Source organism: Schistocerca serialis, unplaced genomic scaffold, assembly GCF_023864345.2.
Source record: "Schistocerca serialis cubense isolate TAMUIC-IGC-003099 unplaced genomic scaffold, iqSchSeri2.2 HiC_scaffold_1362, whole genome shotgun sequence".
Taxonomy (NCBI): Eukaryota; Metazoa; Arthropoda; class Insecta; order Orthoptera; family Acrididae; genus Schistocerca; species Schistocerca serialis.
Window position 1 is genome coordinate 32,151,488 of NW_026047583.1, and position 15,053 is coordinate 32,166,540.

The following is a 15,053-nucleotide window of genomic DNA, read 5'->3' on the forward strand; positions in this document are numbered from 1 at the left end:
TGCAAATATCCATAATTGCCTAGCAAACATTATCATGACTGATGTGGTGTTCTGTAGCTATTTCAAGTACTGTACACTGTATTTGGCAAGCAGATGGAATTGCCATGCGCATCTAGTTCTCTTCCACTACAAAAATAGAAGTAAAAACAAATTTCTTGTAGACTATGCATCTGTGTCTATGTTTCAGCAAAGAATTTTACATTATGTGTCAATAATTTAACAGATTACTAACAGATATCAGGCAAGACATTGAAAATCCCTAAATATTCAAAAATAAAGAAAAGAATACCTCATTAGCTACTCCTACAATTTGTCAGAATATTTGGACTTGGGGTATTAATTTGACCTAAATTTAACATTTAATAGAAGCAGATCTTGACTTTGCCAGTATGGGGTCAACCAAAGTTTAAGGTATTCCCTGCCTGCTTTGCACTGGGATGTAACTGTGTTGTGTTCTGTGACGCCATGGTGGCATAGCATATTTGAAACAGATTGTGTTTGCAGATGGCATTCTGGAGTATTTAGTGGCATATCTACTGTGGGATGTTTATGTTTTTAAATTGTTTGTGAATGCTGTTAGTGATTAGTTGAACTTCTTAAGCACTGTTTGTGAGAATAATATTGGAAGAGTTTATGGCAGCAGGTTTGTGAGCTATTTTTATGTTGGCAGTTATGGACCTTTGATTCATTTTCATGTTTGGAATTATTAGCATGGTGTGTTCTTTAAGGATGGAGATTTAATTTTATGGTGGGTGTATTCTTTTTTTTTTTTTTTTTTTGTTTGTTTGTTACATACAAATATGTTACTCCCTTTCGTGTCAAGAAGTATGTGAAGTGTTCCACTCATGGAGAAGGTATGGGATTGACTAAAGTTGTTGCACTTCACACCATGGGCTAGTATATGTGGCATTGTCAGTGGGACAAGGTATGGTGATATGTCCCAGGGGATTCTCGGTTTGATAAGTCTAGGCTGGCCATTCGAGAGATTGCATTGATGACATTGATTGATTGATTTTAACAGGGAAGCTAAAACAGCTTAGGTCTGACCCACCACTGCCCACACCGAAACCAGGTTTATTGTGCGGTATTGCTCCCTGTATATCTACTAAAGCCAACCAGTGTCCTTAAATAGTGCAAGGAGTCCCTCTACCAGTTTTTTGTTAGACACAATTTCTTCAGGTCGAGTTGTCCCAAAGATTCTGTATCTTTTACTCTCCAATGCCATGCATTTGAAGATTAGGTGTGATGCAGTTTCTTCAACCTCATCACAGATCCTACATTTAGGGTCCTCTTCCATTATACCCATTGTGTGTAGGTGTTTTTTGAAATTCCCATGCCCGGTCATCAGTCCAGTCATGAGTGTGATCTCTTTCCTGTTCAATCCCAGGATTACAGAGCTTCTTTTAAAATATGGCTTGGGCATCATTACCTTACCATATTTTTGTTTATGGACCTTGGTCCAATATCCTATGTGCTGTTTCCTAAGCCAGTTCCGTAATTCTAATTTGATTGGTGATTGTCAGGACAGGTTCGGATCCAATACATGGAGTTGTTGCCCCCATCCTAGCCAATCTATCGGCTTGTTCATTGCCACAGATCCCTTAGTGGCCCGGGACCCACACTAGGTTTACCCTGCTGCTTCCCCCTAGCTCCACCAGAGCCCTGCGGCAATCTGCAACAATCTTAGATCTTGTTGCAGAGCTGCCAATGACTTCAGGGCTGCCTGGCTGTCTGAATAGATGTAGATGCTATGGTCATTGTAGCACCTACACATATTCTCCTCCACACGTGCCCTGGTTGTAGTAATTACAGCTTGGAATACAGAGGCCAGTTTCCCTAGAGAGATGATGCTCTCCAGTCTTGGCTGTACTCTGTACACCCCTGCCCCAATGCCTTGGTCTGTTTTCGATCCATTGGTGAACCAAAACAATGTCCCTGTACGGTGCTGAACTGTTTTTTCCCACTGTTCCCTACTTCCAATTATTATGTTGTAAGGCTTGTCGGAGCAGTTGGGAGTCATCGTATAGTCGGCAGGCATTTACCCAGCCATTCCTATATTTACCTCATTCACTATGTTAGTGTGTAATTCTGGATATCTGAATGAGATCCACGTTTTGCCAGTTTTAAGTCTGTGTGCCCCAGCTGCTGCCTCCATCTTGACCCAAATGTGAAGTGGAGGCATATCCAGCATGGCTTCCATTCCAGTGGTTGGTGTGCTGCTAATTCCGCCTCTTATGGCTAAGCAGGCCAATCTCTGCACCTTAGCAAGTTCCTTAGCAGCAACCCGCTGTTCTACCTTCTTCCACCACACTACAGCCCCGTGGGAAATCCTAGGTCTAACCACTGTGGTGCATATCCAGTGCATACCCCTGTGGCTTAGGCCCCAGTTTTTGCCACAAGCCCTCCTAGTACTCACTAAAGTCCTTTTTGTCTTGGAGCAGATGCTCTTAATGTGAGGGGTCCAAGTTAGCTTCTCATCCAAGGTTACCCCTAGATATTTCACTATCCCCTTCACAGGTAGAGTTTCATCGAAGAGCTTTAGTTTCCAACTTGCTTGTTGAATATGTCTCTTCATAAATGGCACCACAACAGTCTTCTTAGGATTAACTCTCAGATCCTGTTTAATGTGCCATTTTTGCACAATGAGCAATCCTCCTCGTGCCATATTCCTGACTGTGTCAGCGAATTTGCCAAGTATTACTATGACAAGGTCATCTGTGTATCCTTGGCAGAAGCATTGTCTAGAACTTAGTTCCTCAATGAGTTTGATCACCACTAGATTCCACAATAGAGGAGACAAAACTCCTTCTTGTGGGCACCCTCTAGTGGTCTTAATTACCATCTTTTCATTCATCATGGTAACCTCTACCTTCCTTCCACTAAGCATGGCCCTGGTCCACCTACATATAGTGGTCCCCAGGTCATGCACCTCTGCTGCCCTTACCATGGAATCGAAGTTCGTGTTACTGAAGGCCCCCTCAATATCCAGGAAGATGCATGAGCCGTATGTGGCTTATGTTCCCGCCATCATGTATTTTACATCCTGTTTTTCACGTACTTCCACCTCACTACATTAATTTAAATTACTATTGTCACTCAGTTGCTGCTTTGCCTGTCCATGAGCGGCGCTAGCAGCACATATCAGTATATCCCCATTCGTAGTATCTTGCTCAACTGCTATTACTTCCCAGTTGCTGTCTGTCGTAAAGGAGTTCAGGTCGCAATTTCGGGTCTGCCAGTCAGTTGGAACGCGTCTGCACCACAGTTCGGACCTGCCAGTCGGGGAGTTGCTATGCAGCACTAGTGCAGTTGGGTTGGAACTGTGAGGTCTGCATCGACATCACTTGCCCAACCATTGCCACCACGCATCACTTGAGCCGGGCCATGGTCTTGGTGAATCATCGGTCGGTCGTCCTACAGGCCAACGCATTTTGGCTCGCCGATCATTCATGAGTCAGCTGTTTGTATACATTGACTCCCAATTTGTCTTCATCCGTGCTTAGTTTCTGCTGGGTATCATTCAGATTTTCATGCAAGTGTTTGTCAGGTTGTGTGTGTAGTTTGTGTGATTTTGATTGACAAGTTATTTTAAATGTTGTCGGCGTATTGTTGGCTCTGAAAGCTCAGTCATCTCATCGGGTGACGTGTAACTCGGACACACACACACACACACACACACACACACACACACACACACATGTCCATCCGCACATACACAGACACAATGTCTGTTCTTTGTTTTTAGACATATTTTTCCCATGTGGAATGTTTCCCTATATATATATATATATATATATATATATATATATATATATTATTGACCTTTTTAACTGCACTTTTTATCTTGTTGATTTTTAAGATTTCTTGTTTGGAGGCCTTCAGCCATGAAAGAATTGCATTCTGAAACTCATAGTTGTGAAGGTGTGAAGGTTCGGCTATGTGCCACTTTGGTTGTAAATGTGTTATTAAAGTACAATAAATTACAATTTTAAGGTGAAACTGACCCCAACCTTATTTGGCCCTTTCCACAATCCTAATCACCTGTTCTGCCCAGCGGGTTTAGCGAGCGTCTCAATGCAGAGGGCTATTTCTTGGAAGTGAAGTGCTTTTTCCACCTTCCCAACGAGTTGGTGAAGAACCGTCTCACATGATTTACCTGGTTGGTATGCATGTTGATTCGGGTGTAGAGGGACCCAACTTAGCCTCCTTTCCCCAACATATACATTAACCAGTTTTTCTGATGTTTTGAGAATAAAGGAGGACAGACTCATTGGTCTCATATCCTTGGTCTTGGTATGATCAACTCTCCCTGGCTTTGGAATGAAGACAACCTTCACTGCCCTCCAAGCATTGGGAATGATTCCTACTGCTAGGCTAACCCTGAATAGCCTGCATAGGACTCTTATGAGCTTTCCTCCTGCCTGTTGCAGGAGAGCTGGAAAAATTCCATTTGGGCCAGGTGACTTGAATGGTTGGAATGTTCCCACTGCCTACTGGATTTTGTTGAAGTTCACACACTCCTTGGCCAATTCCCAGTCCTCTCTTTGAGTGCCTGAGAGCTGTTGTCTCTCTGGGGTCACATTCTGGTCTGTGTTGTCCAGCAGAGCATACTGAGGAAAGTGAGTTTTGAGGAGCAATTCCAGTGTCTCATGTGCTGCCTTTGTATATTCCCCATCCTCCTTCATCAACATACCTCCTGTATTGGTTGGTACTCTAGTGAGAATCTTGTGAAGTCTGGCTTGTGCAGCCATGCCTTTCACTTACTCACAGAATGCCTTCCAGGATGCCTCCTTTGCTTGTCTGATTGCAAGATTGTAATTGACAAGGGCCTAATGATATTTAGCCCATTGTCCTTTACGTCTCCCAATATTGAACAGTCTCCATACCTGTTTTCTTTGCATTTCCAGTTTGTTATTCCAGCAAGGAACTCTCCTGATGATTGAGCAGTTGTCCTGATATGAGGTCACTATGGCAGAGGTAACAGTCTCTGCTACTTCCTCAAATTTTACTGGATTCCTTATCGAGGTTTCCAATAAGCCTAAGTCAAGGTCCCTCCTATATGTCTCCCAGTCTGTTTTCCTGGGATTCCTATAGGTCATGGTCTGTCTGATTCCCATTTCAACCTTGAATTTGATGTACGTGTGGTCCAATGAGGATGGCTCCAACACCACATGCCATTGTTCAACATAGCTACCCATCATCATGGAACCAAAGGTTATGCCAATTACTTCTTCCTTTCTGCTATTCCTGAATGTGGGTTCATTGCCCCTAGTCAGGACCTCTAAGTTGTTAGCTAAAAGAAATTCAAGAAGTTACTCACCTCTACTGCTGGTGTCCTTGCTTCCCCACACTAGGTTGTGGGCATTGGCGTCGCATCCCAACAGCAGTTGATCACCTTGCCGATGGCAAGTCTTTACCAGTCTCCTCACCTCCAAGGGAGGAGGAGAGCTGTCTTCATAAGGAAAGAATGCTGAGGCCAAAATAATTTCCCTTGTGATACCTTCCTCACATTGCTGCATTTTAATGGTCACTAAGTCCCTAGAGCAAAAATCCATCATTGGCGTAAAAGAAATGCCATTTTTTCTTACATAGATGCATGTTCTCGAGTTTCTTAGATTTCTATCATAGATCAGCTTACCTCCAGTGCAACCAAGGCCCAGTACACCCCCTTTGTATAAATAGGGGTTCTTGTATCAGGGCCACATCCATTTCCTGTCTCCCCAGGCAGCGGCTCAGGGCAGCAGAGGACCCTTTACTGTGCTGCAGATAAATCTGCAGCACCTCCAGGCTCCATCTTGCTGCCATCTTTGAGGTCTTTGAGATCCCTGACGGTGACCTGCGAGAACCCTAAAAACAATATCAGGTCCTGCTCCAGCATCGCCTTCAGGGACTTCTCACCAACCTCCACCACCAGGGTTTGTCCTTCTGGAGCAACATTCTGGTTAATCACTCTCCAGTCTTCTGTTGAGACTTTTGGGTTCTGGGCCCCTATTTTCCCAAACAGAGTCTTGGGAGATACTTCCTTAAGAATCTTAGGTACCCATAATGAAATCTTTGCGGTCTTAAGAAGCTCCCCTGTCATCTTAACCAGCAGCTTCGCATCTTCCCACGGGGATATCATGGGCACGTAGCCCTTGAGCCATTCTACTGTGTGCACCCCCTTACAGACAAAAATGAGTGAACCGCGATCTAGATAGACCCTCCTGAAGTCGGGACCTGGGCCACCGTCCATCTCATTCTTTTCAAAGAGGGCCATCTGTACTAGTTCCTCCTGCTGTAAGGTGATGGCCACCAGTGGATAACCTTCCTGAATAACTGCCATCCTAAAAACCGAGACTGCAGTACTATAGGTCTGTTTCCCCATTTCTTACCTTGGTTTTTTCTTGACTCACTTATCCAGGGTTGGAGGGAGTCTTTGATTCCTCCCTTATGCGCTTACTACCTGTCTTTGACGTTGTGGGGGTCTGCGTGTCCCCTTCAACCTGAGACAATTTCTTCCTGGGGGTCTTAGGTTTTAGTCCCTTTAATTCCCTCCACTTGTCTTTAGGAAGCCATTATTTCCCTTCGTTTTTCCTCTGTTCCCTGAGTAGTTTCCTGTTCTGGGCCCCAGACAAGCCTCTGATCTTAATCTGGTCTTGCTTCTCGGTTACAGTTCCCACTTCTGGCCCAGGTCTAGACCCTGATTCAGTAGTGGGAATGCCTTCCATCAGTTCTGTCCCTGATGTTTGGGTATCTGAGGTCTCAATTTGCCTCTCAATTTGTTTTTCTTTATTTTCTATAATCGTGTCCATATTGGTCCCATGAGATTTGGGGATCTAGAAGGTCCACACCACAAATACCCTGAGCAGTGTAAGGCTAATTACTCAGGGAGGTCACCCGGTATCCCAGAGGCTCCATTTGTGACACATCTTCCCATGTGCCATGCACCCCTCGGCACGGATTGTATTACACCTTGGGTTGGGTCAGGGAATAGGGTAGGACTATAAGTGGATAGGGAAGAAGGGACATTGTGGGACACTCTTAGTCTGATCCATTGGCTGAGGCCTTTCCGGCGGTAGGTCTTCTACCTTCGGCATAGCCCTCAGCTTCCCGCAGATGCGCAAGCCTCTCCACCCGCACTGACAGTGCTTCGTCAAGGTGGTGTCCCCCGGAGAGGATTGATGACATTACTTTTGCTATCACTAGACTGCTAGATCTATATGTTGGATGACTGGATGTTAAGTACTTTTTTTTTTGTTTTTACTGTAGTTTGTATAGCAGGAATATTTATATGCATCAGCGTGTGTTTTTTGTGCATCAGAATGAGTGTTAATGCAATTATTTAGAAAGTTATGGATTGTGTTGTTAGATGTTGGATTGTAATTGGTAGGTATTATGAAGTTTTTCCTACCTACAAGGGTGAGGATAGGTTTTTGATATTAGTTATATGGCTGAGGTTAGGTTTTGTGATACTGCAGATTTTGTTTTAGCTACATAGGGCAAGTGAAGTCTTTGAGTCGCAGACTGACACAATGAGAAGATTGTCACAGCGAAAGCATTTTCATTGTGTCTGTTAGCGACTCATTGCCTAACTCTATGCGGTGCGTAGAAATAATTCATTTTCATATTGTTGTTATTACAGTCTGGACTTTTCATTGTTGGGTCATGTGAAGTCTTAAGTACTGGTTTTTTGTGTGTAGTTTCAGGGTATTGTGGGTTTCATGTAAAAGTCAAGTGAAAATTCTGATACTAGGTTTTGGAACTGTGTGTTGGTGCACAGTATTGTATTGTCGACTTCTTTTGAGCTGTATGTGTCAAGTGAAATTTATGGTACCAGGTTTTAAATCTATGTGTGTGTTTGTGACATCATGAACTGCATTTGAGCTATAGAGGTCAAGTGAAATTTCTGATACCAGGTTAAGCTTTTTTTTTTATTGTGGTTCTAATTGCTGAGGGTTTTCTTTCTTTCTGTTTTTTCTTGATTTGTGTGTGAGTATTTCGTTAGGTTGTCTTAATTACTAGGATTGGTGTTTATTTAATTTGTCCCCACCCAAAACAAGCTAATTTCTGCAGTTGTCCCATTACTTACATATTATTTTTGCAATTAAATATTTTTCATATTACTTGTGTTTGCTCACATGTGCAATGAGTGACATCAAGGACACCATGTTATATAAGTTTGAAATAAGGGTCTCCACCATCTTGATAACACCATGAGCAAAAAAGTCAATGGGTGGTACCACAATCTTCAGTTTTGCCTCAAAATCTAGATAGCTGGAGGTGGTCTGTGTTAAGTTACATAAATCCTTAATTTTAAGTAAAACATTATTAAATGACAACAACAGCTGATTATGATAAGATTTTTTCAAATTACTTGTTCCTCCACATATGTAAAGTATTTACCCTAATCATCAGTATTATTACTGGAGGTAGTCACAGTTTGTTGTTAGTATTCTGTACAGAAATAGCCTGCAGTAACTGCTTATAAATGTATAACTCGGCTCATTCCAGACCAATGAAGGCTCTGCTTCATGATGCTATTTACATAATGCGATGAATGAATGAATGGACAAATGAATGAATGTACAAATGAATGAATGAGTCGCTCATTACAACAAAGCAACAGTAAAAATATAGATAACCTTCATTGTACAGATAATCTTAATTATACAGCCTTCTGATAAAGTTTGTACGATGACATCAGTGAAACATATTGAAAATGCCATAGCAAACTTATTTTTATAAGAAACTTATACAACCTATGCTATTGCTTTGGTAAGAACTTGATGCTGATTTGTAATTGGTAATATTCTGTTTGCTGATGCGACACAATGTTGTGCCTTTGTGTATGTTCATGAGTAATTTTCTGTTGCCTTGTGCATAATGTGTTCTACTTCTGACACTGCCAGTAACAAAAAAAACTGGAATGGTTAACTAATCAAATCTGAAAGTATATTCATTTTTTATTCTTCTTACATGTGGTCATGATTTCATAGTTGCTGTTGCTGTATAGATTATTTAGTATGATACCATCCATGCAGTCACTAAAAAATATGCTTTTGTCACCATGTACACACATTTTGTTTTATTGTGACCAAACATCATGTGCAAGGGCATTTCCTTGTCTGTTCCTCCTTATACACGAATATATTTTGTAAATTATGAACATAAAACGCATTATTTTAGTTGTTGCATAGACTATATCAAAGCTGACAAAGTATTCTTGAGTTTTGTTACTCATAATGAAATGATTCGCATGAAACAATCATTAATTAGCTCTTTTTGACAAAATAAATAGTGTGGGGATTTCAATGCACTTTCAGCACTTTGTCATAAAACTAAATAAAATTAAAAGAAATATGAAGAAAGAAGAGTAATATAAAAACAATTACTGCTGTAAAATGTAATATAAAGTCACATATTGACCAGATCATTGTAGGGCACAAAAATTGTATCTCACAGAAAAACTGTTGCTCTTTTATGTCAAACTGCTGTTTATTAATGGCATATTTACAAGACTAGAGGTTAATAGTAAATTTTTGCAGACAACGTTACACGACCTGTTCAATCATCTGATACATATGATGTAACCAGTTGTTTCTATTCATCCTAAATTAACATAATAATTAACTGTGTGTGATGTACTGTGGGACACATTATAATAAACTTACTAGAATAATGTATTATTATTATTATTAGTGCAATGATGATTATTGTATTGAGTCTGACATATGTATTTTTACCGCAAAATTACAGATGTAGGTGCACTTTGTACTGATTAATTTTTAGGGTTCTGTTATTAAAATTTTATGTGGTTCTGCTTATAGCTTGTCACTGTCCTTTCACGAATAACATAGTTTTTCAGAATAACTATGTGACTGTAGATATTCGTCGTCATACTTACTATCTTATGTATGCCTCTAACGTCATTCAGACAATGGATATGGTATACTGTAACTCTTGTTGTCCCTACTTCAATTTGTTATTATGTGTTATAAATTGATTTCTGATGTCTTCCTGCCTATCTCATTTGTTTGTGAACTGCAGATACGAAGCTTATTATAATATAATATACGTTAAATTCAATAAACTTATTCAGATGTTTAAAAATTACTCACAGTATAGAAATGGTAGCTGACAAATGGATCTTTCAAATCCACCGCCAAAGAGAGCCTTTCGCTTCGCTACTATTTATCACCAGAGATTATTTTGCAGCAATACGAGGAAGTTGGCCGTCACTATGTTTTGTTTTCTTTCTTGCGCGCTAGAGTGTGCTATGGTAGTCAGCAGCATTATGGCCGCTTGTTGTTGTGGCCGTGTTATTGTCTTAGGGTCAGTGATATGATTGTGTCGATTTCGGTCGTATTCGAATCCGTAGTCCTCACAACATACAAAATTTTTGTTTGCTAGGAATTTAATACCGCATCAAGTGTAATGGGTGCTAAAGCCAGTACGGCAAACGGTGGAGGATCAAGTCCGCGAACTAGAACATTTTCTACGAGTAGCAGTTCCGATGTTGTTGCTGCTGGGAGTACGGGATTTAGCCTTCTAAGAGCAATTCCAGGTGCTGTGTCGAGTGATAGACAAAGAGCAAGATCCTTGTCAAGTGTTCCTGACAGTCATTCAAGTCACGAAGCAATTGGAATACCGAATGCAAGCGTCGGCGCTTATGACATATCTGAATCCCCTGAAACTGACAGCAGTTCTCCCGAGGATCATGTGCTGGTTGGTCCCTTGGCTGCCAACATTAGTCTTGGTCGAGTTTACGCTGCTCATTCGTTGCCGTCGAATATCTGGCCCTTAAACGGTGAGTAAATAGTTGCAAGCAGCATAGCTCATGAAACAGAAGTAAGAAAAGTTGCCTTAGTTCTGTATTAATTACCGACAGAATCCTTACTGGTATTGATGCTGTGCTAATGAAACTCTACAGCAGAACATTGCATAGAAATAATTTACCAGAAAGGCTGTCAACAATAGAGCGACTTATTCATTGTTGTGGTAAGTTCCATTTTGGAGCAGACTTATATCAGCGTCCACTATGCTGCCCTGCATAAAAGTTGCTTGAAACTCCAGTTTTTTGTTGTGAACAGTGTAATAGTAACACCTTCACCCGTGTGCGATTACAGTTATCTGAAAACTGTTGCGATCTCCGAAGTACATACCGGAACTTGTATGTAGCAAATAACAAAATATCAAAACTCTCCTAACTATCGTAAATTAAAAAAAAAATAGAAAATTGCATTCATATGGTTTTAATTTGGCGATAACTAAAATTGGTATGTTAATATTTAGATTATCTTGTTTTATAATAGTTGTTCATATCGGCTATTCACCATCCAAACTGTCTCGGCCACACTGCAATATAATCCTCTCTTATTCCCCTGCATGAGATGTTGAATTGTCTTGATTGGTTGATGAGAAGCTTACTGTGAGCAACAGTATATTATGTGGATCTGTCGACAGAACTATATGTCTGTTTCCCTAATATACTTATAAATTTCTTTTACTATTTTGATAGTCCTCTTTTTGATGTCAGTACTGCCTGAAAAACAATGTTTATTGCTGCACAGAATATTGCCTCATTGCCTCCTTATTGTATGCCTGTATTTTGTAATAATGGTATTAGGTATAGCCAAGCCAGTGAGAAGTTCAGTAATGTAAGAACAGAATTATGGGAATTACAGGCTTCTTGGTGAGTGTAACAATGTTTCAGGTTTTGATTGTGTGGACCCTGCATTTGTAGAAACTAATTTCTGTAGCACACAAACAATAGAATAAGTTTTATTTGCCTTTTGTTTTTCTTAACTTTCATTTCATTTAGTTTACAGAACTTGAACAATCAGTACAGAATAATGTCACTTGATCCTTTTGCTGTGCATGAGAGCCCAGCATTGTAATTCATTAAAGTGAGCTTTTAATCTGCCAATGAACTGCCTAGGAGAGATTACGCAAAAGATCTTTATAGCAGTTAGACAAGTACACATCCAAATGCTTGATTTTTCACATGACTTCCTCAGGCTCAGTAGTGTTGCATTTCATTCTTTCTCTCTGATTTGTATTCTGTTGTCTCTTGTGAATTTTATGGGAAGGTAATTGGTGTCTGGATCTGAGGTTTCTAGGATAAGAGATTCATGTATTGACAAAAGTTCTGTGAACATAATACCAAAATGGTAACTCGTGGACCTAAGTGTCATGAAATGTGTAACGGTTATGGTTGGAATTAAATGTGAGTTTTTATTCTACTATATATATGGTATATTATAATCATAACTGAACAAACTCAGGTCAATAAATTGCAAAATTATAGCCTGAAGTGTATGGAGATAGATAAACTGACAAGTAGGCCTAAATGGCGGAAAATTGCTGGTAACAAACTGGGAGGATACAAGAAACTACCAACTAATTATGTATTGGCAGTCTCAGATAGAGTATGGATAAAATAATGTAAATGTATCTTGATATGTGAGGCTCAGTGGGTAAGTCGGACAAGAAAGCCAAAAGTTCAGGATTCAATCATTAGTTGGTCATAAGATTTTTTCTTACATCTATAATTTTTTTCAGCTCTGAGAATGACCTGTTGATACGAAAAATACCAAATATTTGATCCCAACAAGGGATCTGCCTAGATTAGTCAGTTCGAAAGTTAAAGGATAGGGTATAACACCCCGAAAAGTATTTCACCTGGTAAAGCACTGTGGTTTTCAAACCCACTTTTGAGTTGACAGTTTAATAGTTTTACTGTAATATACTATGACTCAAAACATGATTTTTAGCTGTTGTGTTTTGCGTGACTATTTTGTATGACAATGTATTACAAAGCGCTTTCTATTCCACGATGAGAAGTTTCTCAAATCCCTATTTAGAGAAGTGATCTGTACTTCAGTTATTGATTGATCAATTCTTTGTGCTCAGTACAAGTAGAAAACACAAAACACATATCATACTTGCATTACTTCCAGTCTTATGGGAGGAAGGTAGAGTACATGTGGTCTCCAGCCCTTTTGTGTTGGATGAAGCTTGGTTTGTGTAAACTCCAATACCAAAACAAAATCGAAATGGCAAATCATAATTATTGCATGGACTCTGTATCTTGAAGTGATGAATAAATAGTTAACAGAGTAGATGAATTTTGTTGATCATCTGGAAGATCTCTTTAGTGATGTGCATGTCACCCATAAAACTTTACGGAAATACTTAGCTATAGATAAGTTGCCTGCACTAATCAGATATTACACACTTTGGATAATAGTAATCACCAAGTGCTTGATTTTTCACACGACTTACTGAATTCCTCAGGCTCAGTAGTGTTGCATTTCGTTCTTTCTCTCTGACCTGTATTCCATTGTATGTTTCCCATTTTCCCTAGTCCATATGTCTGCCATTTCTATTTTCTGTAAAAATTTATGGAAACAATCAACTACACAAAGCATCTAGATTCATGTATAATGATTCACATCTTTAAATTCTGCTATAGTTTATATGCTACAGGTGTTTTATTTTAGTGTGGGGGTAATATGTGTGATCTTTTTCCTAAATGACAATACTATACTACAATGTACTGATTGTACTGAACATTCTGATCGCCTGTCAAACATTGGTAATAGTCGCAATATTGCTTTTCTGTGATCAATTGACACTTTCCAATAGTTTGGAGTATGTGGTGTTGTTATACATGACTGGTTCTGCAGTCAATGTTTTGCTTGAAAACATGATTTCACTGTTGTGAATGCATGTATTCTCTGTGCATTTGATCAAATGGTTCTCTAACCTTCACTGTTTGGTATTGTGTGTGTGTGTGGAACTACACACAAGTAAATAAAACTGTCATAAATTGCAGTATGTTGTAATTTGATGACATACTTCAGACTTTGATGACAGATTGCAGTATTACACAAAATCTAACAAGGGAACCTCCCCATCCCCCATCGCACCCCCCCCCCCCCCCCCCCCCTTAGATTTAGTTATAAGTTGGCACAGTGGATAGGCCTTGAAAAACAGAACACAAATCAATCAAGAAAACAGGAAGAAGTTGTGAGGAACTACGAAAAAAAATAAGCAAAATATACAAACTGAGTAGTCCATGCGGAAGATAGGCAACATCAAGGATAGTGTGAGCTCAGGAGCACCGTAGTCCCGTGGTTAGCGTGAGCAGCTGCGGAACGAGAGGTCCTTGGTTCAAGTCTTCCCTCGAGTGAAAAGTTTACTTTCTTTATTTTTGCAAAGCTATGATCTGTCCGTTCGTTCATTGGCATCTCTGTTCACTGTAATAAGTTTAGTGTCTGTGTTTTGTGACCGTACCGCAAAACCGTGCGATTAGTAGGCGAAAGGACATGCCTCTCCAATGGGAACCGAAAATATTTGATCGCAAGGTCATAGGGCAACCGATTCCTCCACAGGAAAACACATCTGATATATTCTATACGACACTGGTGACAGCATGTGCGTCACATGACAGGAATATGTTATCGACACACCTAACTTGTACACTTGGCGAATGGGTAAAAAGATTCTTCTATCTTGCCCGATTTAGGTTTTCTTGTGGATGTGATAATCACTTCCAAAAAAGTGATGAAAACATAATGGACGAACAGATAATAATTGTCTGAAAATAAAAAAATTAAAAACTTTTCATTTGAGGGAAGATCCAAAGACTTCTCGTTTCGCAGCTGCTCATGCTAATCACGGGACCACGGCGCTCCTGAGCTCACACTATCCTTGATGTTGCCTATCTTCCACATGGACTACTCAGTTTGTATATTTTGCTTATTTTTTTCATAGTTCCACACAACTTCTTCCTGTTTTCTCGATTGATCTGTGTTCAGTTTTTCAAGGCCTATCCACTGTGCCAACTTATAACTAAATCTGAGGGGAGTGCGATGGGGAGGTTCCCTTGTAAGAATAACTGAATGTCCAACTTTGAAATGTGAATTTTGAGGACTTCTGATAACACTATGCCTAATAAAGAGCTCCAGTGTTCAGATCGGTCTATGGGCTGATGACGCCTTTCCATTTTTGTTTGTAATACTGTAATGTACAAATTGAATAAGTGCAATTAGAGAGCAATTTTGGCATGA

The 15,053-nt window shown here is 40.0% G+C and overlaps 1 protein-coding gene across 1 annotated transcript; it reads left to right on the top strand.

Annotated features, from left to right (window-relative positions):
- Positions 1 to 10,254: 10,254 nt before the first annotated feature.
- Positions 10,255 to 10,794, top strand: LOC126440372 (uncharacterized). Its single transcript, XM_050090660.1, has one exon. The coding sequence runs from the start codon at positions 10,414 to 10,416 to the stop codon at positions 10,792 to 10,794; it is 381 nt and encodes a 126-aa protein (XP_049946617.1). The 5' UTR covers positions 10,255 to 10,413.
- Positions 10,795 to 15,053: the final 4,259 nt, after the last annotated feature.